General features: G+C 44.1%; 1 protein-coding gene across 1 annotated transcript in view; it reads right to left on the reverse strand.

Annotated features, from left to right (window-relative positions):
* Positions 1 to 18,156, reverse strand: part of Exn (Ephexin) — a 344,579-nt gene extending 326,423 nt beyond the window's left edge. The window contains exons 1-5 of the mRNA XM_080273353.1: positions 16,947 to 18,156; positions 15,150 to 16,703; positions 13,035 to 15,107; positions 12,425 to 12,751; positions 11,787 to 12,003 (exon numbers count right to left, since the gene is read on the reverse strand). Coding sequence (XP_080129479.1) covers positions 11,787 to 12,003; positions 12,425 to 12,751; positions 13,035 to 15,107; positions 15,150 to 16,703; positions 16,947 to 18,156 — 5,381 coding nt within the window. The remainder of the gene's footprint in view (positions 1 to 11,786; positions 12,004 to 12,424; positions 12,752 to 13,034; positions 15,108 to 15,149; positions 16,704 to 16,946) is intronic.
* Between the last annotated feature and the right edge of the window lie 5,736 nt (positions 18,157 to 23,892).

Below are 23,892 nucleotides of genomic sequence, written 5' to 3' on the forward strand. Positions count from 1 at the left end.
ACAGACTGAAACGCACATGAAGGATGTGAGAAACTGAAAACTACAACAAAACCAAATAGAGCAAGCGAGTAAGCAAGAAAAATATATAAATCAGACAGGTTGGCATCCAAGGATATCTGTGGATGCTGCAGTATAAACATATAATTTGAATAAAAGAAAATGAGTATTGACAGGTTACAATGTGGAAGATGGGGCGAGAAAGAAACAGACACAAGTAGACAGGTGAATGTAAAAGCATTTCCGCGTACGCTATAACAAAAACACACACACAACAAATAACGAAAACTACTGTAAAGGTAACGAGAAAAAGGTCAGGATATTAGGGGGAAAAAAGTAGAGGGGATGTTAAGGGGAGTGGATACATGTACAAAATGGACAGGTGATCAACAAAGGACTTCCGTGAGAGTTACCATAAAAACAGAATGCGAATGAAAAATTTTGAAAGCCACCAATACGACAGTGAAGAACAGCAGATTACAAAAAGGCACAAGGAAGGAAAAGATGCCGGTGTAAGTTAGGCGTGTGATCATGCAAATATTATACAGCCGAACCGCTAAATTATTGTGAAAACTAATACGAATAAATATCAACATAAAAAGTAAAAACGCTGCGAGTTGGTAGGTGTATAAATAGGAGGTGATTACTGAAGCATTTCCGAGGCTGCTGGAGGGGAGGGTGGGAGTGGGAAGGACGGAACTCAGCAGATAACGACACAAAGCATCACAGAGAGGGTCATCACGGAAGGGCAAGCAAAATTGTACGCTGACGTGGCTTCTGCAGGCTATAATGTGACTCTCTCTCTCTCTCTTTCTGTGTGTGTGTGTGTGTGTGTGTGTGTGTGTGTGTGTGTGTGTGTGTGTGTGTGTGTGTTAACTTGAGTTGTCAGTAGTTTTTCTTTATTTACTTTTTCTTTCTTTTTTCTTTTTTTTTTTTTACTTCGCCACAACCAAAATTTCATCCCACCATCTTGTTTTCCAACTGCTTCTCCCTCTCACTCTCTCTCTCAGGATTACCACCTAGCTACCCCAGTTGTCTATATCTTACCTGTCCAGTAAGGACATGACGTACCCACATCCATTTCTGCTACGTAACTGTAGTGATTATATCCTGTACTTTCGTCTGTTCTCTTTATGTTCTATTTCTCTCTCCTTGTGACACCCAACATAACCCTTTCCGTTCCTCTCTCAGCACGCCACGTTTACCATCGAGTGTGTCAGAGTCCACCTTCTGATCCCTCATTCACAGCAGGAAGGACACACTGATTATATAGTATACTTTTTTCTTCACACTTGGAGGTAATTTCTTGTCCATCATGACGTTGCTTTACACACCAAAAGCTCTCCATCTAACTCCTACTCTTCGCTTGAATTCTCAACAGTCTATCCTGGGTATACATCTTCTTCAAAGTATTCACACTTTATTTCTTTAAATCATATTCTTACAAAAAATTTACCAACATTTCTGTTAAATATAACAGTCGCTTTCTTCGTTCGTCTTCGAGCCTACTTTCAGCGTTCCTGTTCAGGTTAACTGCCATCAGTTGTAGTACCTCCCCCGATTCACTAAAAAGAATTATGTCCTCAACAAACTAAAGACTGTTCCATCGCTTACAGTCAATGTTAAGTCATATGCCACTTCAGCCTAAATTCCTTAAACATTCTCTATGCATTCAATGAATAACCTCCCTGGCAAACACCTCCTCAACTGGCCTTTTGAGTCTGTCCTTAGGAAGTACTATGATAGCAGTTCTACCTCTGTAAATGTGCTCCAATACTTCCGATTAAGTTTCTTGTACAACTTGTTCTCAGATTAATCTCACCACTGTCCCACATTCAACAGTCACTTTCACGATAGTATAAAAAATTATAGTTTCTCAATTACTTGATTACCTGGTTAAGATCGGTAACATGATCTGTTCCTGAATAACCACGACAAATCCGGGTTGCTTCAAGTGCAGTACCAGTTCGATCTGTTAGCACTAATGGAAGTTAGTACTTTATGTGTGTAATGCTGCCATTATAAGTGATTGAGTATAAAAGATGCCTTTTCCACATACATGTATAGGAAACGTCAAAATATAAAGGAGATTAAATATCTTTCAGGCTACGAACATGCTAAGGATATATATATATTTTTTTTTCCTTAGAAAATGTTTACGTGTATTTGGTATTATTAAAAATAATAATGGTCATGTTGCACAGAGAGAGAGAGAGAGAGAGAGAGAGAGAGAGAGAGAGAGAGAGTGGGGGGGAGGGAAGCTAGGCTGATCATGAATCACCTGATCCTCACTCCTTCCACACACATGCTCTCTCCCTCTCTTTGTATGATTTAACATTTCTCATCTCTTCTTACTTTTCTTCCACCTCATCTCCACCTGACCTTGTTTATTATTCGTTTTCCTTTCTCCCCTTCCCTTCTTTCTTTTGCTCCTACTCAACCATTACTCTTTCTTTCCTCTAATCCCACCTTCTTTCTTGGCATTACATTGCTTCCTTCTAATCTAATTCTCTTCCTTAGTTTCCCTTACACTCATATCTCTTCCAGACATTTTATTTATTTTTTCATCTTACCTCCATCCAGCTTCCTTTCTTACAATTTCTCCGTCAAGCAATTATAATTTTATGTTCTTTACCTTTTCTCAATCATTTCCGTCTGCCTCTTCATCTCGCGTCTTTCCAGTTCCCTCTCTTTTAAGCATTAGTTTTCCGGGCCCCAATCTTTACTAGTTTAATTTGGCATATATATTTTCCTCCTCGTCAGTCTCTATCCTCTATCCCAACCTTAGTTCACCACTACAGTTCGTTCACTTTAACATGGCCTACATTTTCGCTATTTTGCACCTCATTTCCAGCAGCCCAGCGACAAAAGAAGACAATACTACGATTCTACATTTTTTCATAACAAATCTTCGTGACTAGCACCATTCGCTACTGCTAATCTCGTCATAACTCCAGGACAGAATAAGACAATACTACGACCCTACAAGTATTCCTTTTCATACCACGTTTTTATGAAAACCAAGATTTTTCAGTGATAATTTCTCGTCACACTTCAGTGTTCAAGATGAAGAGATGGCAGTTCTAAACCCAGGTGAAATGGACAGAGTACAGCACCACCTCTGCCACCATCACCTGCACACCTGTGTAAACACTTGCTAATGAGCGAGTTCTCATTGCGATTTGGTTCTCTCTCTCTCTCTCTCTAATGCCATAAAATCCGCAGGTTCTTACAGTATCCAAGCCAGGGTGCTCAAGGAGGGGTTTTTTAAGTCGTCTCCATCAATCAAGCTGGTGTCTTTGCTGGTTCATTCTTGCTGCTATCCTGTTCAGCTTAGGAAAGGCCTCTTGTACTGAAGGGGTTTATAAAGGCTGCAGGTAACCCCTCTTGTTCGAATAATTATTCCTAAGCTGAATAAAATCGTCTGGAGACAACAAGAGTGAAAAACACGCCTACTGAATGAAGGGTTCAAGTGTGCAGAAATACATATAATCTTCAGAAAAATAAATAAAGTATCCATTTACCAGAAGGGAAGGGAATATAATGTCAACATCTATAGGTAGGTGAGCTAGCCCTTGGTGGTTTGCAAAATTCTCGAAAAAATTACATGTTTTGGAGATTTTGGAATGAAACGGTTTAATAAGTGACCTACAGCATGGGGTTAGATCAGGTAAGTCATTTTCAGCGAAGAGAGTGGCGATTCTAGAACCTATACAGATCGGTTTGGCCAGGCGAATGAGAAAGCACCAACGTAATATACCTGGATTTCAAAAGAGCCTTTGATAAGCTTTCTCTCACAAGACTAGTGTATAAACTTAGGATACATGAAGTCTTGCGAACACTTCTGCAATGAACAGTGTAATGACTGAAAGCTAAAGAGCACGAAATATCACTAAATGCAGTAAAATCACACCGGAAGGATACCATTGTCTAATACATCACTTCAAAGATCAGTATTATGACCCTTATTATCCTAGCACTATCAACGTCGTAATAACAATTCTGAAATTTGCTGATCACAAAATTAGTCGCATCAATAAATTATATTAGCAGAGAAAGTAGCCTAAACAAATTAATTTACATGGGAAAAGGAAGTTCAATTACTGAAGGTTCAAGGTTCTACAAATAGGGAAAGGCTTTTGAGATACTGAAATGATGAAACTGAAGGATGCTACTCAGAGGTAGTTAAAAAAATAAGTCATGCATAGTTAGACGGATCAAAGTTTTTTTTTTTTTATGCGAGGAAGAAGGAACCAAAGGCCATGAGCCCGCAGTAACAGTTCCCTCCAAGAGAAAAACAAAATACAATAGAGAGCCAAATTCAAGATCCGATCATTTTGAGATGCCTGGACACACTGCGTTTGAAAGACTGGAGATCATAGGCAGCAGGAAATACAGACAGAGGGAGACAGTTCCAGAGCTGACCTGTTGCATAAATGAAAGACTGGGAGTAACGGTTAACTCTTGCATTAGAGAGTTGGACAGAAAAGGGATGAGAGTTTGCTGCCAGACGGGTGCTACGCGCCCGTCGTAGAGGTGGAGGAATGCAAGCAGACAGTTCAGAGGTGCAGTGACCATTAAAGTAGCGATAGAAAAGAGATAAAGATGCAACAGTGCGGCGAAGAGACAGAGGTTGAAGGGAGTCAGTAAGAGGAGGAGAGTTAATGAGACAAAAAGCCTTTGACCCCACCCTATTGAGAAGAGCTGTATGTGGGGAGCCTCCCCACACATGAGAGTTGTACTCCACACAAGGGCGGATAAAACCCCTGTATAGAGTCAACAATTGTGCAGGGGTAAAGAAAGAGCAGAGTCGGCTTAGCACACCCAATCTCTTGGAAGCAGATTTTACAAGAGATGTAATATGATCTTTCCAAGATAAGTCCCGAGTAAATGAAACCCCAAGCATGTTCAAGGATGATGCAGGATTAAGCTGAATATTATTAAACATTAGTGGGTATACCTGTGGAAGATTTTGTCGGGTTGATAGGTGTAAGAACTGAGTCTTAGATGCATTAAAAACAACCATATTAATTTTACCCCAGTCAGAGATACGAGCCAAGTCAGACATTAGGTGTGCCATAGCCTCATCCCTTGTTTGTTGAAGTAACTGTTGAGATGGGCGTTGCGGGAACCGAATGGAAAGGTGAAGGGTGGAGTCATCAGCGTATGAGTGGATAGGGTTAGATGTACAGCTTAGAAGATCATTGACGAATAAAATGAAGAGAGTTGGTGATAGGACAGAGCCCTGAGGAACACCACTGCTGATAGATCTAGAAGAACGATGGCCGTCTACAATAGCGGCTATAGAATGACTAGAAAGGAAGCTAGCGATGAAGGCACAGATAGAAGGATAGAAACCGTAGGAGGGCAGTTTGGAAATTAAAGATTTATGCCAGACTCGATCGAAAGCCTTTGAGATATCAAGTGCAATGGCAAAGCTTTCGCCAAAGTCCCTAAATGAGGATGACCAGGAGTCTGAAAGGTAGGTGAGAAGATCGCCAGTGGAGCGTCCCTGACGGAACCCATACTGATGATCGGAAAGAAGGTTGTGATAGGAAAGATGCCTTAAAATTTTTCTGTTGAGAATTGACTCGAAAACTTTTGAAATACAGGACGTTAAAGCAATTGGACGATAGTTGGACGGTTGGGAGTGGTCACCCTTCTTTGGGACTGACTGAATGAGAGCAAACTTCCAGCAAGAAGGAAAGGTACAAGTTGACAGATAAAGACGAAAGAGTTTGCCTAGGCAGGGTGTAAGCACAGAAGCACAGTTCTTGAGAACAACAGGAAGGACCCCATCAGACCCATATGCCTTGTTAGTACTGAGGCCAGTGATGGCAGAAAATACATCAACTGAAGTAATTTTAATGTCAGCCATGAGGAAGTCAGAGGGGGGAAGTGATGGAGGAACAGCACCGGAATCGTCTAAGGTGGAATTGGAGGAGAAAGTCTGTGCGAAGAGATCTGCTTTATCAGTAGAAGAAATAGCTACAGAACCATCAGAGTAGAAAAGAGGAGGGAAGGATGATGAGGTAAAGTTGTTAGAAAGATTTTTGGCAAGGTGCCAGAAGGAGCGGGAAGAATTCGAGTTGGAGAGTTGAGAGCATTTAGTATGGATAAAATTATTTTTAGTAGAGCGAAGAACAGACTTAGCACGATTCCGGGCAGAAACGTAAAGATGATGTGATTCAGGGGTGGGTTGGCTACGGTACCTTTTGTAGGCCCTGTCCTTGTTGAGGACAGCATTAGAACAAGCGTGATTAAACCAAGGCTTTCTTGCGTTAGTCAAAGGATATGAGAAAGGAATGTATGCTTCCATGCCCGAGAGAATAACCTCCGTAATGCGCAAGCTACACTCAGATGGCTCACGGCCATGGAAGCAAGAATCATTCCAGGGAAAATCAAAGAAGTACTGCCTGAGGGCCTCCCAGTCCGCGGCTCCAAAATGCCACAGACGACGTTTCCCTGGAGGGTCCACAGGCCGTACCTGAGTGATAGGACAGGTTAAGGTAATAAGGTTGTGATCGGAGAAGCCCAACGGAGAGAAAAGATTAACAGAGTAAGCAGAAGGATTAGTTGTGAGGAAGAGGTCAAGTATGTTGGAGCTCTCTCCAAGGCGGTCAGGGATACGGGTAGGGTGCTGTACAAGCTGCTCTAGGTCATTAAGGATAGAAAAGATGTAGGCTTGTTCACCAGGTGGATCCGTGAAAGGAGAGGAGAGCCAAAGGTGGTGGTGAACATTGAAATCTCCTAGAATGGAGATTTCAGAGAAAGGAGAAATGGATAGAATGTGTTCCATCGTAGAAGTAAGATAGTCGAAGAATTTTTGATAGTCAGTAGAATCAGGGGATAAGTAAACAGCACACATATATTTAGTCAGAGAATGACAGGAAAGCCGAAGCCAGAGTGTAGAAAATTCAGAAGAATCGAGTTCAGGAACACGAGAGCAAGATAAGTCGTTGCGTATATATACACAACAGCCACCTTTGGCTTTGAAATGTGTATAGAGAAAGTAGGAGGATACAGAAAAGGGTTTGCTGTCAGTTGCCTCAGACAGCTGAGTCTCCGTTAGAAAAAGATGATGAGGTTTAGAGGAGAAGAGGTGGTGCTCAACAGAGCGAAAGTTAGAGGAAAGGCCGCGAATGTTGCAGAAATGAAGAAGAAGAGAGTCAGACAGTGGTTTCAGGCACCTCGAGTCGTCATCGGGAGAGGAGCGGATGGTGGGGGCATTTATGGTCCCCCCCTCCCCCTGGGGACTCCGAGGCTTGATGAAGAGACGCCATGCTTAAAAATCAGAAACAATTATGCTTAAAAATCAGAAACAATGCGTCAGAAACAACGCATGGGGTGACTTACGAGAAATGTTAAGTACTTCCAGCAACGAAAGTCCTGTCGCCTGTCTTACCCTGGCATCATAGACTTTGAAAATCAGTTTGGTGAATCCGCAGTAACTGACAATGATTACTTTGTCTGGCCATAGACCATTGTCATCAGCATCGTCTGTTTCGGATTCAAGAGACTTATTCTCAAAGTCCATGGAGAGAGAGAGAGAGAGAGAGAGAGAGACTGGAAGTGAGTTTCGGCACTAAATGCCATTTTTGTGTGGAGGTACTCCAGTGCAACATTCCAACAGAGTCATGGCCCTGGCTTTATAATCTTTCGGAGCCTTAGCGTTTTGCACGAACATTGTTGTGATTTTAGTTATTTTTACTGTTTTCTCATCTGTTGATCTACGACCCCTGACCTGGCCAATGTAGCACATGGGTGTACTATAGAAAGGTGTAGGCTAGTACTAGTCAATGTCTACAAGCATGCAAACTTTCATTCAACTCAATCACGCCGCTGTCTTTTTGAAAACCGGTACTGATTGCTAGGGACACTGAAGCCAATCTTTACAGGGTTGACACTCGAAAACTTGAGGAGAGGAAAACTATGGCAAACTTTCGATAGGGAATTACCTAAGATTACTTCTAAAGAAGCCAGAGCTTTCTATGCCCATTAGTAATGCTTCTACTACTCAAAAAAAAAAAAAAAAAAAAAAAAAAAAAAAAAAAAACGGTTTTTCGGCCGTTGTTAGGCAACAAGTTGCCTAGCATCCAAAACCTTGAGGAAAAATCTAGGTCACAGGCTGGTCACTGTGTCCAACACTGGTCGGAATCGGTTAATTCTGAAGGGCAGAAGTGCCTGCCACAATTAAACAAGAAACCAAGAAAGAAAACGCGACTAACAATTACGGCAGCATGAGCTGGCCAGAAGTTGTTATCGGACTGAAATGAAACCTGGTGGATAGATGGGCAACTGCTCAAGGAAGAGTTCGTTAGATTTTGAGATGGGTCCGGATCCGCAACAAGGAATAAACCAATTTTATTAGTGATGGCGGAGGTGTGCGCTCTATGGCACTTTTCAGTTAAGATCATAGAATTAAATGATTATGAGAGACTTTACAAGTTTTCGTCTGGTAAGAAAGTGGAGTTACAGCAGTGGGCCTAAATAATAAATTTAATTGGCACTGGTGGAGATATGCACTGATCTGTGCGACCTTTCTAAAGAAAGTTGGAACCTGCTGCCAGGATGTACTTAGCAGCACTCCTCTGAGTATGTTAAAAGGAGACATATATGGATGCAAGTGGATTCTAAATAACTGTGACTAGGATGTGCCAACTCCTAATTTTAACTGGCATACGGAGTCTCACCTTATGAACATACACTAGTGTATATTGTGTACTGTATATATTGTATCAGCTTCTGCAGGAACAAAGCATTTAAACGGAATGATATTACTGTACTGGGTTCTGACACAGCCCTAAGGACAAAATTTATATAGATGTTAGTTCAGGGGCAGCACCAGTAAGTTCAGACCGTGTGTAGCTTATTACAGCAGTACCTGGTATCAGAATATTGCTGACCGGACTTGTTTCATGAATTAAAACTGTAGTTATGTGTTTACACTATTCCAGACGATGTCGCTTATCGAGCAATTATCATACAGGCTCTCACCTGGATGACCTGATGTACCTTAATGGCTTTTTGTCACCTGTAATTATGTTATTCAAAAATTATTCCCTACTTTCGTATTTGAGTATAATGAAGGCCCTATATTAATTAAATTTTTTAAAAATCTATATAACTAACTACAGATATTAATTGATACAATCAACAAGAAAATCTAAAGTTGAATGAAGGGAAGAGTAAAGTTATGGTCTTCGAGAGAAGTTAAGTCAGTGAATGTACAGTGAGGTTGGATGAGGAGGAAATGGAAAATGTGAGTGCGTTTAAGTACTTGGGTAGTGTGATGAGTAAGAATGGAAGGTGGGAGGGTGAGGTACTTGAAAGGGTACAACAAGGAAGAAAGGCTGCTAGTTCCTTGAAACCAGTGATAAGACACAGGGAAGTGAGCATGGAAGTGACAAAGTTACTACATGACAGTATTGTGATACCAACTCTAACATATGGAAGTGAAGCTTGGACCTTGTTGGAGGGACAGAAGTCAAGAGTGAGAACAGTGGAAACGCGTTATTTGAAAGGAGCATGTGGAGTAACAAGGAGAGACAGACTCACAAATGAGGATGTGAAGGAGCGTTGTGGTGTGGATGTGGATGTGATAGGAAGTGTTAGGAGAAACACACTGATGTGGTTTTACCATATGGAGATGATGGAGTGTGAGAGACTGACGAGGAGAGTGTATGTGAGTAAGGTGGAGGGGGGGAGAGGGAGGGGGAGGCCAAGGATGAGATGGAGGGATGGAGTGGAGAGGTATATGAGACAGGGGGGGGGGGTGAGCTGGGAGTAAAGCAGTGAAATGAAGGGGAACAGGGCGACATGGAGGCAATTTGTTTGTCAACACCCCTTATGGGATTAAGGCGTCTGGCAATAGATAGATAGAACACTAATCCTAAACGACGTTAGGCGTCAGCCACACTCAGTCCAGTTTAGCATGGATACCAAAATATCGACAGCAGCTAAATGGCTACCCCTTCCGCCAGACGATTTTATGAAGAAAAAAAATGGGGAGGGAGGGGGACCTTCCATAGCATATTTTTTGAAGTTTCTCTTACCTCACGATCTAATCACCTCTGCACTAACCTGCATACTAAATTTAAGAGAAAACGTAGTTTATCATAAGTTGCAAGGGAAACTAAAACAAATGTCGTTTCCCTGCCGCCCTCACAAGAGCAAGCTGTTGTACGCAAATCTGGACAAGGAAAACAGGAAAAAAAAAAAAAACATGATTTTTCACCATCACCTACATCATTCAAATCCTGCTTATAAAATGGGAATGGGGAAAGATCCGGAATACTACTAAGAGTGAGAAATCACAAAGATATCAGACCTATTAACACTGGCCAGGTGAATTCATTCAGCAAATAGCCTTGGAAATTTTCTGATCCACCTTACAATCAAGACGTCCACGCACATATTTTGTTCTTCGTTTTTACATTCGCCTCCAAAAACGCCGACAGGATAAAACCATTCAATTTGCTGCCACGTTGAACAAGGGACTCCAACCTTGTCATGCGCATTTTCATTCATACTTCAATCACCCACTTCTATCCTTCGTCATTTCATTTGCCTCCTCTCTCTCTCTCTCACACACACACACACACACACAGTGTCCAGCCACATCGGTCGCCCACGCATCCTCCCACCCACAGACTCATTAAGTTAATAACACACAAATTTTCACCACTCTACTCATCGTCTTAATACCTACCGAACAGCTGTGGTGACCAGGCCTAAGGAAACACCCCGAGGCAATCACTATACATTAGTATAACCAACGAAGGCCCAGAAAGAAAAATATTTAGAATTTATGTCTGTCGACCACTAGGAAGTCATTACGGAAAAAATGTTTCTTGCCAAATCTCACTCTTCCTCGCATTAGTCATGTTACATCCCTCTAAAGATGAATGTAAGGAAGAATAAACTTGTGGTCTTCGAGAGAAATCAAGTCACTTACCGTACAGTGTGACTGGGTGGTGAAGAGTTGGAAAATGTGAGTACCTGGGTAGTGTGATGAGTACTGATGGAAGTTTGGAGGATGAAAAGCTTGAAAGGGTAAAGCAGGGAGGAGAGGTTGCCGGATCATTGAAAGCAATGATAGGAAATAGGGAAGTGAGCATGGAAGTAAAAAAAAAATCGCTTCATGACAGTATTTTCAGCCCTATTCTAACGTATGGAAGCGAAGTTAGGACTTCTTGGAAGGACACAAGAGTGAGACCAATGGAAGTGAGTTATCTGAGACGTGCATCCTGAGTTACAAAGACAGCCAAACTGCCACATGAGAAAGTGCATGAAAGAGCGTTGTGACGTGGATGTGGATGTGATAGAAAGCGCTAGGAGAAATACATTGAGGTGGTTTGGCCATGTTGAGAGGATGGAGAGTGAAAGACTAACTAGGAGTATATGTGAGTGATGTGGAGGGGGGGGGGAAGAGGGAGGGGGAGACCAAGGATAAGATGGAGTAGAGAGGGCTATGGTGGGGAGTAGGTAAGTTGGGGGAAAGGCAGCTAAATCGCAGGGGACAGGGCAACATGGAGGAATTTTGTTTGTGGTCACCTCATACGGGATCAAAGCGTCTGGCTATAGAGAGAAACAGACAGATCGACATCCATGATCCAGGTCCCTCACTGTACTGCTGAATGAAGAGGCCAGAAGGGAGAAATAAACATTATGAGACTGACCGGCCCGGGAAGCGAACTCATGTTCTAATTACGAGGTGGACATGGGGACACATTCACCTCGGGCTTCCTTAACGGCAAACATTACAACAGGACTGGACTGGTACTCACAGAGGGAACTGTGTGGTGAATCTGATGGGAAGCACGCCCGTATCCATGTCCGTCTCCGTGTCGCTGATGTCCACCCACTCGTCGGACGTGTCGCTTTTGCCCATGGTGGGTGTGAGGGACGGGGAGGGGGCGGCGTCCCCTACGGCTACACCACCACACTCTTCCGTGGACGTCTCCCCGGCTCCTCCCGCCACTACCAGGGGAGGGACGGGAGCACCTGAGAAAGAAGAAAATTAATCAGTCTGTCACTGCATTTAGTTCAAAACCTAAGCTGTTCCTATGCTTTCTACACGATTCATTAGATTCTGTCATTCATTTCTATTGCCAATCACTTTTCTTTTTATCACTCACACACACTCATACAGAGAGAGAGAGAGAGAGAGAGAGAGAATTGGGGAAAGCAAGGTAATTCGGGGTTTCAGGGTCATTCAGACGAATAAACAAGTGATCTACAAAAAAAGGGAAGTCAAATAAAGGAATTATAAAAACCATTAACAAACACTAAAATCATATAAGGGTTAGGGTTTCGTTGTTTAATATCCGCCGTTAAAGGGCGAATAAAATCAGGGAACTGACCTAACTTAATAATCAAATACACCTTCAAACTCAGCACAAGACTGTGAACCATGCCGACTCACCACTTATTTTGGAGCGGACGGAAGCAGCGGGTGTGGTGGGGGTGGTGGGGGTGCGGAGGCCATGGGCGGTTGGGGAGGGGGCAGCGGCTGAGGGTACACCGCTGATGTGGGTCGATGTGGTGGTTATGAAGGTAGAGGACGGTGTGAAAGTGAGAGAGGCAGAGGTGAGTGAGTGGGTAAGTGAAATGAGAGGGGTGTGGGTAGTGGGTGTTGTGGTGGTGGAGGCGGCAGTGGTGGTAGAGGGGTATGTGTGGGAGACCTCGGTGGCTCCTCCAATGCGTGTCAGTTTATATGAGAACACCTCGTGCACGCCACTCTCAGACCCATCTGAAGAAAAAGGCAAAGTAATGAATCATCTATTACTACAATTTGTCAGATGGAGGAAAGATACAGAAAAAGTTGTAATGCCGTTCAAAAGTATGTGAAACAGTACACTCAGATGTATGGAAAGATAATTCAGTATATGGAAGAATCTGTGTCTTGATTATTAGGGGATAGCACATAAATACTTTCAATGTTTTGTTATTACTCTCCCTTATAGATACTGAGCAATAAACCAGCACTGAAAGTACGGAACATCTCCAGACAATTTGTTACACACTGTGCAAACCTTGGCTTCCATCGAGTGAGCTGTTATAGGAAGCGTCAGTGTTGGTGGTGATGGTGTGGTGTGATGGTTGTGTGGTGACGGGTGACTCGGCCTCTGGCACCTCCTGGATGATGGACACTGCCGCACGGGGACTCACACCAGGGGGGTAAACAGGTTCGTACGAGTGAGAACTCTGGGAAACGTTGTACATAGAAATCTCATCATACATGTAGCTAATGGAGTCCAGTTGGTCCTCCCTAACCACTGCAAACTGTGCTGTGACCACCCCGCCGTCACAGTCGTCGTACTGACTAGAATCAGATCGAGGTGGGTTGACAGGATCATAACCTTCAGAGGGAGGTCGTATAGTATCATAGCCAACAGTGGATGGGGCACGTATATCATCATAACCACACGATGACGGAGCACCGATGTCATCATAACTGACAGTACTAGCCGCCCCAATATCATCATAACCCACAATGTGAGTGTCGTCTTGTGTGGGGTGTAGCTCGGCATAGTTATGGTTCTCTGGTTCTGACCCCTCCCTAGCCCGCCCCGCACGCCCACATCGGCCATTATGCCTCACACCGATCAGTCTTGTAAAGGGAGATCGTTCCGGTTCTTCGTCACTTTCTTCCTCTTGTATAACAATTTCTTGGGGCGGCTCAGATGATGTGGGTACTTGGCCTCCCTCGCTCCACAGGAAAGACGAGTTAGGGCGAATCCCACGACCCTCTAACTTCTCTCGATTCCTCTGAAGCTTTTCCATGTCGGGTGCATACAAGTTCTCGTATATGTTTTCAGTTTCATTGCTGCTGTCGCTATCGCCACTCCCTTTATCACAACTTGCCAGGTTTCCTTCCTTCAGGTCTTTCTTTGAATCTGTTCCAGTTTCCGTTGGTGGGTCTGGTATGGGTGTCTTTGGGGGAGGGGGTAAAGGAATAGTGGCTGATGAGGGAGGCGACGGGATGGGGGTCTTTGGAGGGGGTGGTAAAGTCATGGATTTCACAGAATGAGACGGAGTATGAGGGGGACCCTGAGGACTGTCATAAATACTGTCTGTATCGAAAGTAAATACAGATTTTTCATCAGATTTCTTTTTGAGGCTCAGTGGCAAAGTGAGACTGCTTCCTGCTGAGGTTTGTGAGAGGATGTCTGTTGGGTTGCTCTCTGCAGACGTGTTCTTATCATCACTTTGATTCTTTTCAAGTGCTTCTTCTGCTTGTTCCTTTGCTATTTGTTCCATTATCTTTTCCTTGTGCTTCTTTCTGTCCCTGCTTCGTGATCTTGATCTAATACTCCACTTCCCATAGGATGAATCATCATCTTTTTTGTCTTCCTTTTTCTTCCCTTTACCATCTTTCTTGTTTTCTTCACTCGAGTTCTTCTTTTCCATTTCTCTTTTTCTCTCTTCTTCTTTCGCCTTCTCCTTATTTCTCTTTCGCTCCTGGCTCTTCTCTCTTAGTTTCCTAAATGTAAATCTCTCATAAGTTTTCCCTTCTTTCTCTTTATCTCCATCTTCCCCTGCCTCTAGACTCCGCTCTTCGCTCTCCGCCCTGTCTTCCTTCTTTTTGTCCCTCCTCTCTCTCAGCCTGCCCCTTCTGTACCACTTCTCTCTATCAGCTGAAGGGGATCTGTTCCTCCTTTCCCTTTCACGTTCCTCTTTTCTCTCAGCATCTTTCTCCTTCGTTTTCTTGACTGTATTCTTGACGGCAGACTTAACAGCAGTATAGATCTTTGTCTCTTGTACTCGACTACTGCTCCTCCTAGACTTCGCTGCCTCAGAGCACACAGAACTCACTTCCGAGTGGGTGTCATCCTGAATACTGCTGCTCCCAACAGACCTCAGCTCTGGATCTATATTGCTGCTGCTGCTTCTCTTTTCCTCAAGATCTCCCACTGTTATTTCATCATCATCCTTTTCAGGGTCTGGTGTGCTACTAATCGAGGTTTTAGCATCCTCGATCGTTTTGGGATTCTCAGAAGATACAACATCAATGCAGCCCTTACTTTCTGATTCAAGCAAGTCAACAATTCCTTTCTCTTCAGCTTCAAGCGTTTGTGGGCCATCTTGGTCGACAGGAGCATTATCTGTGTGGGGAATACTAAATGGATGAGCAGAATCTACGTCACCTGTGTTGTGTCTGGTCACTTCTTTCTCTTGCTCCATATCTTTCTCGTCAAAATCATCCACACTGGTGCCTGGCTCTTGCTCCAGACAAAGCCTCACTCTGAGAGCAATGGCACTGTCCTCACTACAGCAGGTGTCTGTTGAGACGACAGTGTCAAGTGAAGAATCTTGGGGTGTTGGGGAGACACGACCAAGTGGGGAGGCTGCTACCAGAGCACAGGAGTACAAGCGATGAGTGGGTGACCCAGCACCAGACAGACCCCCGGTTGATATACCAGAGTCCATTGAGTCCGACTTCGCATGGTTCTCTGGCAAGGGTGCAAGCTGATCCCTGAGCGGGGGTACTCTGCTCCCTGTCATCCTGAGGCTTTGATGTGATGTAGTGGGAACCTGGGACACAACCTGACACGGTGCTGGTGACAGTGATGAGTGCAAGTTGAGGCACAGAGGAGACACGGCATCCACGGTCCGGGAGGGGGAGGTTCGGCGACTGTAGTATTCCTCTTCATCGTCGGAACTCTCATCTTTTTCCCCTTCATCATCCTCAGAATCGTCAGTCTCGCCCTTAAATTTGTGTGAGGAGAGGGCCGTTTTAATTTTTTCACAAACCTTTTCTTCATCAGTTTTGTTGTCGCCAAGCTTTTCCAAAGCAGGTGGGGGATGGCTGGCTGCTGTGCTACTCTGACCTGGTGAAGGAGATCTTGAATTTCTAATTAAGTCCCTCCTGGGCCCAGCAGCAGTGCCCTCACCACCTGTCGCACCTCCTCCTCTTTGTTGCTCTCGGTTTTTCTCCTCCTTTTTGCTTTTCTCATCTAACAGTTTATCACCCTCCTTTCTGTCTGTTTCATGCCTAGCAAATTTTTGTCTATTTTTGTACACAATGCCCGCTCTTGGTGAAGTGAAGGCACTACGGCCAGCCTTGTGCAGGGCCAGTAGTGGTGGAATGTCTGACTTGGTGAAGGCAGCGGTGGTGCCGCCTGCCTGGTTCTGTGATATAATAGTGTTGAACTTATTGGCTAGCGTTGCAACGGTGCTGGGTTTGATGGTCACACTTAAACGATACTCAGCCTTCCTAGCATTCTTTAAATCTAACCTCCCATTTTTCGAATCCTTTCTTCTCAGTTTGACTGCTTGAGTCTTAACAAAGCTTTCACCTTCCAGCATCTTGGCCCTTGAAGTATAAGTAAAGGAACTGCGACGGGTCACCCTCGCCCCTGTCTTGAAGCTCTCTGATCTCTTGACTGGATTGACCTTAAGTGTGGGCTCAGTGTCCTTCCTGGTCTTGTATCCTGCAGCTTCAAGTCGCTTCACCACAGGCGCTTTCTCAACCGGACTCTCGTGAGTAACTGGAGATGTTGCACCTCGTCTCACAGCTTTATCCACCCACCCATCATCTTCTTCCTCCTCAACAATGTCTGGTTTAGAATTTTTCCTCTTATTAACTTTGGCATACTCTGGGATACGTCGACCTTCCACTATCACACTCGTTGTTGTACTTGTTGAAGATGTCGGTGTAGTCTTGCTTAGTGTGGTGGTTGGTGAGGCTTGGGTTGTGGCTGTGGTGGAGGCAGGTAATGAGGTTGTGGTAGTACAAGTGGATGTATTTGTTAAAACTGCCTCAGCAGAGGTTATACATGTTGTAGTAACAGATGAGGCTGGTGAAACGAGGGTGGTAGTTGTGGTTATGGTAGCTGTTGTTAGTATTGTGGTTGTGGTAGCTGTTGTGGTGGTAGATAATGTATCAGTTTGTATGGATGGCATAGCATCTGTAGTTGGTGTGGACGATGTCAGAGCGGCACATCTGCGGCGTCTGTGTGAGCCTCTGAGGGAGCCCCGACTGACTCCCGCCCTGGTGAATCTGAAGGAGCCTGAACGCCCCTTACCAGTGGCCTCGGTGTTTTTTACAACAGTAATGTTCAGCCGAGCCTTCATATACTTTCCAGCACCAGCTGAAGTCGATTTGTCAGGGAGAAGTTCCACTGCTTCATCACTCTCTTGAACACGGTCTTGCGCTAGCGTTTTCTTTCCACCTGCCTTGGTTATGCCTTTAGATTCCCCTGGGGCACTGCACGACCTCTGTTCCCGGGAGATGTCCGAGTGGAGGAGCAGTTTTGCCAGAGGAGAATGAAGACCCCACCCAGCCAGACTCCAGCTGCTGGGGGCCGGACTGGGGTTAGGCTTGGCCTCGCTCCCACCAAAGTCAAGGCCTTCGTACGTGAGATTGCTGACGTGATTATGGAACCTGGCTCGTACTGTGTCAAGTGTGTTGCCCCGCCGTGTTCCACCCAACTCCAGGAAGCCCTTTGCAGCAGACGATGATGGTCCCAGCGTGTGGTAACGAGCGGCGGGTACGGGCCGGGTGGGTTGGGTGCTGGAGTCAGGTATGCTGGTGGCATCATCGTCACCGCTGCCATGTAGGAAGGACCGCTGGTATGGCTGTGTCCTCTTCAGTGGGGACTCGTACTGTGCCGCGTGGGGACCATGTGACATAGAGTATGTCTTGAAGTCTACACCCCCTGTACCCTCACCACTTTCAGACTCTTGGGCAATGGCACCAAGCTCACAATCAGTCACTGCTTCGTCACTTTCCCTCAACACTCCCTCACTTTCCACAGTACCTCTGCTTTCCACATCACTTTCCAAAATGCATCCTTCAGATTCTCCAGGCTCACTCAGTACTTCCTTTATTACTACTTTTTCAGTCTCCAGTGGTGTCTGTGAGTCAGATTCCCCCTCCCTTTCACTTGTCTTATCACTCCCTTCTTCCTTCGTTTCATTTTTGGCTTTTTTTGCTCCCCTAGGTACTCTAATGTAAGGAAACAGGCCCCTTTTATTCTTCTTTGATTTTTTCACATCTGCGTCTTCTTTCTTCTTGCCCTCCCCTGCCTCCCCAGCCTCACCATGTCCAGTCTGCTTCTCCCCGCCATGGCCAGCCTCCCCCTGCTGCCCAGTGAGCCTCGATAACACCTTAGGCACTCGGGCACTCTTATCGCGACTGGAGGCTGGCATGCCGGACTTTAATCGAGGCCAGCGTAGTAGCAGTAGCAAGGATGAGGGTAGGAATGCTAGGGACGGTGGTGGCTGTGGTGCGGGGCGTGGTAGAGACGGGCGGCGCGGTAATTTTGGTGGTGGTGGGCGTGGTGGTGGCAGAGACTGGAATGTTGGTGGAAGGCGAGGTGGCAGTGGTGGTGGTGGTGGTGGTGGTGAGCAAGGGTAGGCCACAGCACAACCTGGCCTCCTCCTCACATCCCGCCACGGGACATCATTCTCTGCAATAAATTATAATAAGAATTAGTGACAAATCTATATCCTTTCATTCATCATTATTCTTTTTTTTTTTTTCACCCAAACAAAAGGTGAGATAGTAATATTTATACAACCTATTGCTGCAGCCATGAAAATAAAATTCATTGACAATCCCCTGCCAGTTTATACAGTGTCCTTCATTCCATAGTTCTCTTTCTGCCCTCAACGTCACTGAGTATCCTCCCTCCACATACCCTCTTTGTTCTGTGCTTCATGTTGTTATCACATTAAATACGATTCATATAACATCTTCCACCGCCACAGCCGCATGAGAAGTGTCGGAAACATTTTGCTCATGGCTGTATATCACTTAAAGAAATAGTCACTAGCAACAATTATATTAATCACTTGCATCAATAATAATTATATTCTTGACAAAAAAATCTTTTTTTTTAACATCTGATAAACAAAGTATTTCACAATTACCCGCATCCACACAATTAAACATATTAGCAATTAACGTTTACGATTTCAGAATAAATATAGTTATAAAAATTCATCAAAACCTGCACCTTTTTGCGTACACACACACACACACACACACACACACCTGCTCTGACCCTGATGAGCCACATGACTGATGTTTGTGTCGTCACAGTCTGTTGGGGTCTCAGTCAACACAACAGTGGCAGCAGCACAGCACCACACCCTACCATCACCACCGTGTGGCACACACTGAGACTGATTGACGTTCTTCATAACATTTTCCCCCGTACCACCCGCGCACCGCTCCGCCACCACACCCACTCTCTCAAACACACAAGCACTCCTCTCGCCTTCACATAAATTTCACTGCTTGGACGTACACAAGTGCAAGTAAAGTGTATAGTTCAGGAAACACCACTTGCTACATAATATTCTTCAGTTTTCTCCACTTACCACTGATCAAACTTCAAATATGCAGTATTCTAACACTCCTCTACCTACAATGCTAAGTTATCAGTACATTAGTTCTGAATCACATTTCCATCACCAATATCATCATCAACACCACCACCAACAACACCTTCACATCACTATCATCAATACCATCTTCAACACCATCACCAACATCATCAACAATACCGTCACCATCACCATCTTCGACACCATCACCAATATCATCATCACCAACATCATCAACACTACCAACACCATCACCAACATCATCAACACTAACAACACCATCACCAATATCATCATCACCAACATCATCAACACTACCAACACCATCACCAACATCATCAACACTAACAACACCATCACCAATATCATCATCAACACCATCATCAACACGACCAGCACAATCACCAACACCATCGTAACTCAACTTCACGTATTTACACGAGATGGGGAGACCAAGACAATAGATATAAGAGAGAAACGAAGTCCTGTGTACAAGCTCCCTACTTCTTACAACGTACCGTAAGAGGAGAGATGTGATACGGCCACATCCTCACACCACTTTTCGTCTTGTTAATGCTGCTGTCAAATTTCAGCAAACTTGTCCTGAGAGTCATAAAAAAAAAAAAGTTTCCTCTTGATATGGATGAGAAAAGTGCAGCTGCGGGAAGTGTACGGACTATGGTGAAGGTAACTACACGGACGTGGTAGCAACACACACACACACACTGACCTCGGGTGTCCTCACTGTCACCTCTAGACTACGAGTATTAATAACTTCACAGATCATAGGCACCAGACACCCTAATTGTGACTTCAGAATCGTTTCCCTCACAGCGTAAGTCATTAGTATCAAGAATCCTTCATTAGTTGGGCATACTTTATCACACAAATAGGAGTAACTTTAAAAAATTCTATATATAGTTATTATACTGTGCAGGTCAATCCTAACATGCACGTAACGAAACCCGACATTGTATAAGGGTAGTTGGGACAGAACTCATTTGCGGGTAAAACACACAAAAATGGAAAAACAATGAGAAAGAAAAAAAGAAATAAATACAGGCACAGTCATAGTCAAAAGTCCGCCTACTAGAATATTCCACAGCGTCTACTTCATGTTACACTTAGGGCATATGTTCATGTTTTCCACCCTGATGCATCATATCAAAGAGGATCATTTGTGGATAGACAAGAATACCAAACCTCTCTTAACTCAGGAAAATTAGCCAGCAGAGGGAAGTGAGAAGGGGAAGAGGTAAAATATTAGGCGAATTATTATTGCCAGCTACCGTTAAAAAAAAAAAAAAAAAAAAAAAAAAAAAAAAATCTTCACAACAAATATAGGTGAGGGAAACCAAATCCCTGGTTTACAAACTTAAGCTCAATTCCCTGTCGTAACTTGGCTTGCTTTTACAGAAAGACTAAGACAGGAAGCTTATGCACCCTCTTATCCCTTGCCAGCCAAAAAAATCAAAATAGCTTATAATTTTCCTCTCTCTTTTTTTTTAAGACAACACAAGAGACATGGGAAGATTCTGTGTTCTTGTCCTTACTGCAAAACAAGTACATCTGTAGTTACAACAGGGAACTAATCATAAGCCTGTCTGTGAATCTGGTTCAGAAACTGTTTGCCCCCACAGCTGATCAAGATGACTGCGGTGAGGCGGTAAGCGTAACACAGTCTGCGTCATCACCCACTCATCACTACAAACAGGACACTCACAGTCGCCAGTCACTATCACATCACACTGTGGTTGGAGTAGAAATATACGGCATGAGGGGAAATAAGAGAGAGAGAGAGAGAGAGAGAGAAAGCATTAACTCAAACCAGTCAATCACTCAGTCATTTATATAACAGTGGTGACTGTTAAGATGGCAATATCGATTGAGAAGACAATACCAATGATTAACGGTTTAGTCGTAAACAAAAAACCATCCTGTATGCTGCACTTATCATTCCTATTTTCGTTGCCATTGGGGATCTTGTACCAGTTTTTCCTTACCGAATGATTTTTAACAGTACATCAAATACTATACTCTCTTGTATGCCATTTAGTATCGATATAATCTGCATCAGTATCTTACAAGGTGATTAAGGTGTAACAGGCAAAAGTAATACGCCGAGGATGAAATGTTAAAAATCTCTTAAGGCCACGAGAAGTTCCTTATTCTCGCCGCTCCTGTATCCTGACCCTCAACTCTCCTCCATCCATCCCTGCCCCTTGTTCTGTCTGGTCTTTCTTCTCCCTTCCTTCTTTTTAGGGTTACAATTACTCTGAGGTAATTTTCGTCTCTCTCTCTCTCTCTCTCTCTCTCTCTCTCTCTCTCTCTGCCTTCCTTCCTCCATACCACTTGACAGTACTCCTTCCTTCCGGCCATCGACGGCTAAGTTTCCATCCTCCCTCCCTCTCTTCCGCTCCACCGCTTCTTATCTTTCCACATAACCCCTTCAGCCTGAGGACGCCGTCTTTAACTCTTGTCACTACCAGACGATTATTTCTAACTCAGGAGAAAAACCCTTGTAATGAGGCTGTACCGAAACCTCTCCAGTTGAAGGGGTCTCTCGTAAGCTGAATAAAAGTTTGAAGGCAACAAGATTTTCTAAAAACTATAAATAAGAAAGTTTCCTACTTCGCCCCCTTCCACTAAACCTTCTTGTCTTACCTCTTATCTCTCCACGCGAACCTTTCAACCGAACTTACCAAAAAAGTTTATTATTTTATTCCTGCCATCCCCAAACGATGTTAGTTACCTTTAGAGAGTTGATCTGTATTTAAAGAGGCAATGAAGGTTATATCTAGCCCCACCCAGGTAAAAAAAAAAAAAAAAAATCCATAAAATCACCTGGAGAAAAAAAAAATAAAAAATAAAAGTGCGAAAGGTAAGTTCACCTCTGGCAGTCCTACCTACTGATGTCATGTATTCTCTCCATACAAATATTATCCTCTATTCTCATTTTCGCTCCAGTTCTTTCCAATCTCGACCTTCTCTATATTCATCTTCATCTCCAATACGTCTTTTCTAAGTTGAACAGAATAGTCCTGCGTTAGCGGGAATATAATGATGAAGGTCTTGGGGTTGACTGAGTTAAATACGATCATTCCTATCTCCTCCATTCCCAATCATTATACATTCTCTACAGACAGACCACTCCCCTCCCACCACTACTACCGGTGCCTTGGTCTTCCCCACCGCCATCCCAAGCCATCTCCCACCTTACCCCCCACTCCTCCCTTCCATTATGTCCTCCCACCCACCCCCGTCTTTACCCCAGCCTGTTCCTACCGAGAAATAAGACAGGGACCTTCTGGGGAAAGATTTAGACTTAGAAAAACTGAATGTCTGCCTTAATAACCCCACTATAGTCAACAAGTACGGTATTAACTAAGCCTTTTTCTTCGTCCTCTCCTCCTATTCCTTCTTCCTCCTCCTCTTCCTCTTCTTCTTCCTATTCTCCTCCTTCTTCTTCCTCCTCGTCTTCCTCTTCCTCCTCCTTCTCTTCTTCTTCTTCTCCTCCTCCTCCTCCTTTTCTACTTTCTTCCTCCCCTCTTCCTCCTCCTCCTTTTCTTCTTTCTTCCTCCCCTCCTCCTCCTCCTCCTTCACTGCAACACCAACCCACACCCTCCCACCCTCCCTCACACCCCAGGCAACTCGCTCCACACATCACCAACCCCAACAATCCATCACACCCCTCCCTCCCCCCTCTAGCCCTAACCACGTCGCTTTACATAACGTTAATTCCGCTCTACATTGCCGCTCAAGGGTTGGGGACTGGGCAGGTGCTAGCTTGGGGGGGTGGGCTGACTGTGGTTGGAGTTGAAATATACGACATGAGAGGAAATGGGGAAGAGAGAGAGAGAGAGAGAGAGAGAAAGCATTAACTCCTTCAACAGGCTACTACAACTTTCCTCTTATATCTTCCTTACTGCCAGACGAATGTAATTAGGTACAGTCTTTTTCATTAACCCCTTCAATATCGATGCCTTGGTGTCTATTATAGTGCCTAAACCCTTCAATCTGGGGATGTATTTTCTTTGATCTTCCTTCCACCAGACGATTTAGTTCACAGCTTAGGGGGATTTTTCGAACTGGGTGAGGTTGGATACTGCCTTCACTGATCTCTTCACTATACTACTTTTACTCTAACTTGGCTCAAATTTTCGTCTTTCTGCGGCCTATTTCACGACCGTCAGTGGCACAGACTGCTACGGCTCCATATCCTTTCCACAGCACTTTATCGTGACTAGTACCATTTTCAAGTGTTAATCTATGGTTACAAGTCAGATTTCAGGATGGAGAGATCGCAATTTTAGGTCAAGTTAACATAAAAGTAGGGGTCCGTCTGGAGCTGAATGAAAATCGCCCGGTGGTGGCCAAATAATAATAATAATAATAATAATAATAATAATAATAACAAAAATATTAATAATAAATAATAATGAAAATACTGAAGAGGTTAACTCATGCTACCGCCAGGCAATTTCACTCTCCACAGGACAGAGATCTCGTATACTGCAGCAGAAATCATCCCAACCTCTCCTCAACCTTAATATC

This window comes from Coenobita brevimanus, chromosome 54, assembly GCF_032717465.1.
Source record: "Coenobita brevimanus isolate Jiangsu-jjx chromosome 54, ASM3271746v2, whole genome shotgun sequence".
Classification (NCBI taxonomy): Eukaryota; Metazoa; Arthropoda; class Malacostraca; order Decapoda; family Coenobitidae; genus Coenobita; species Coenobita brevimanus.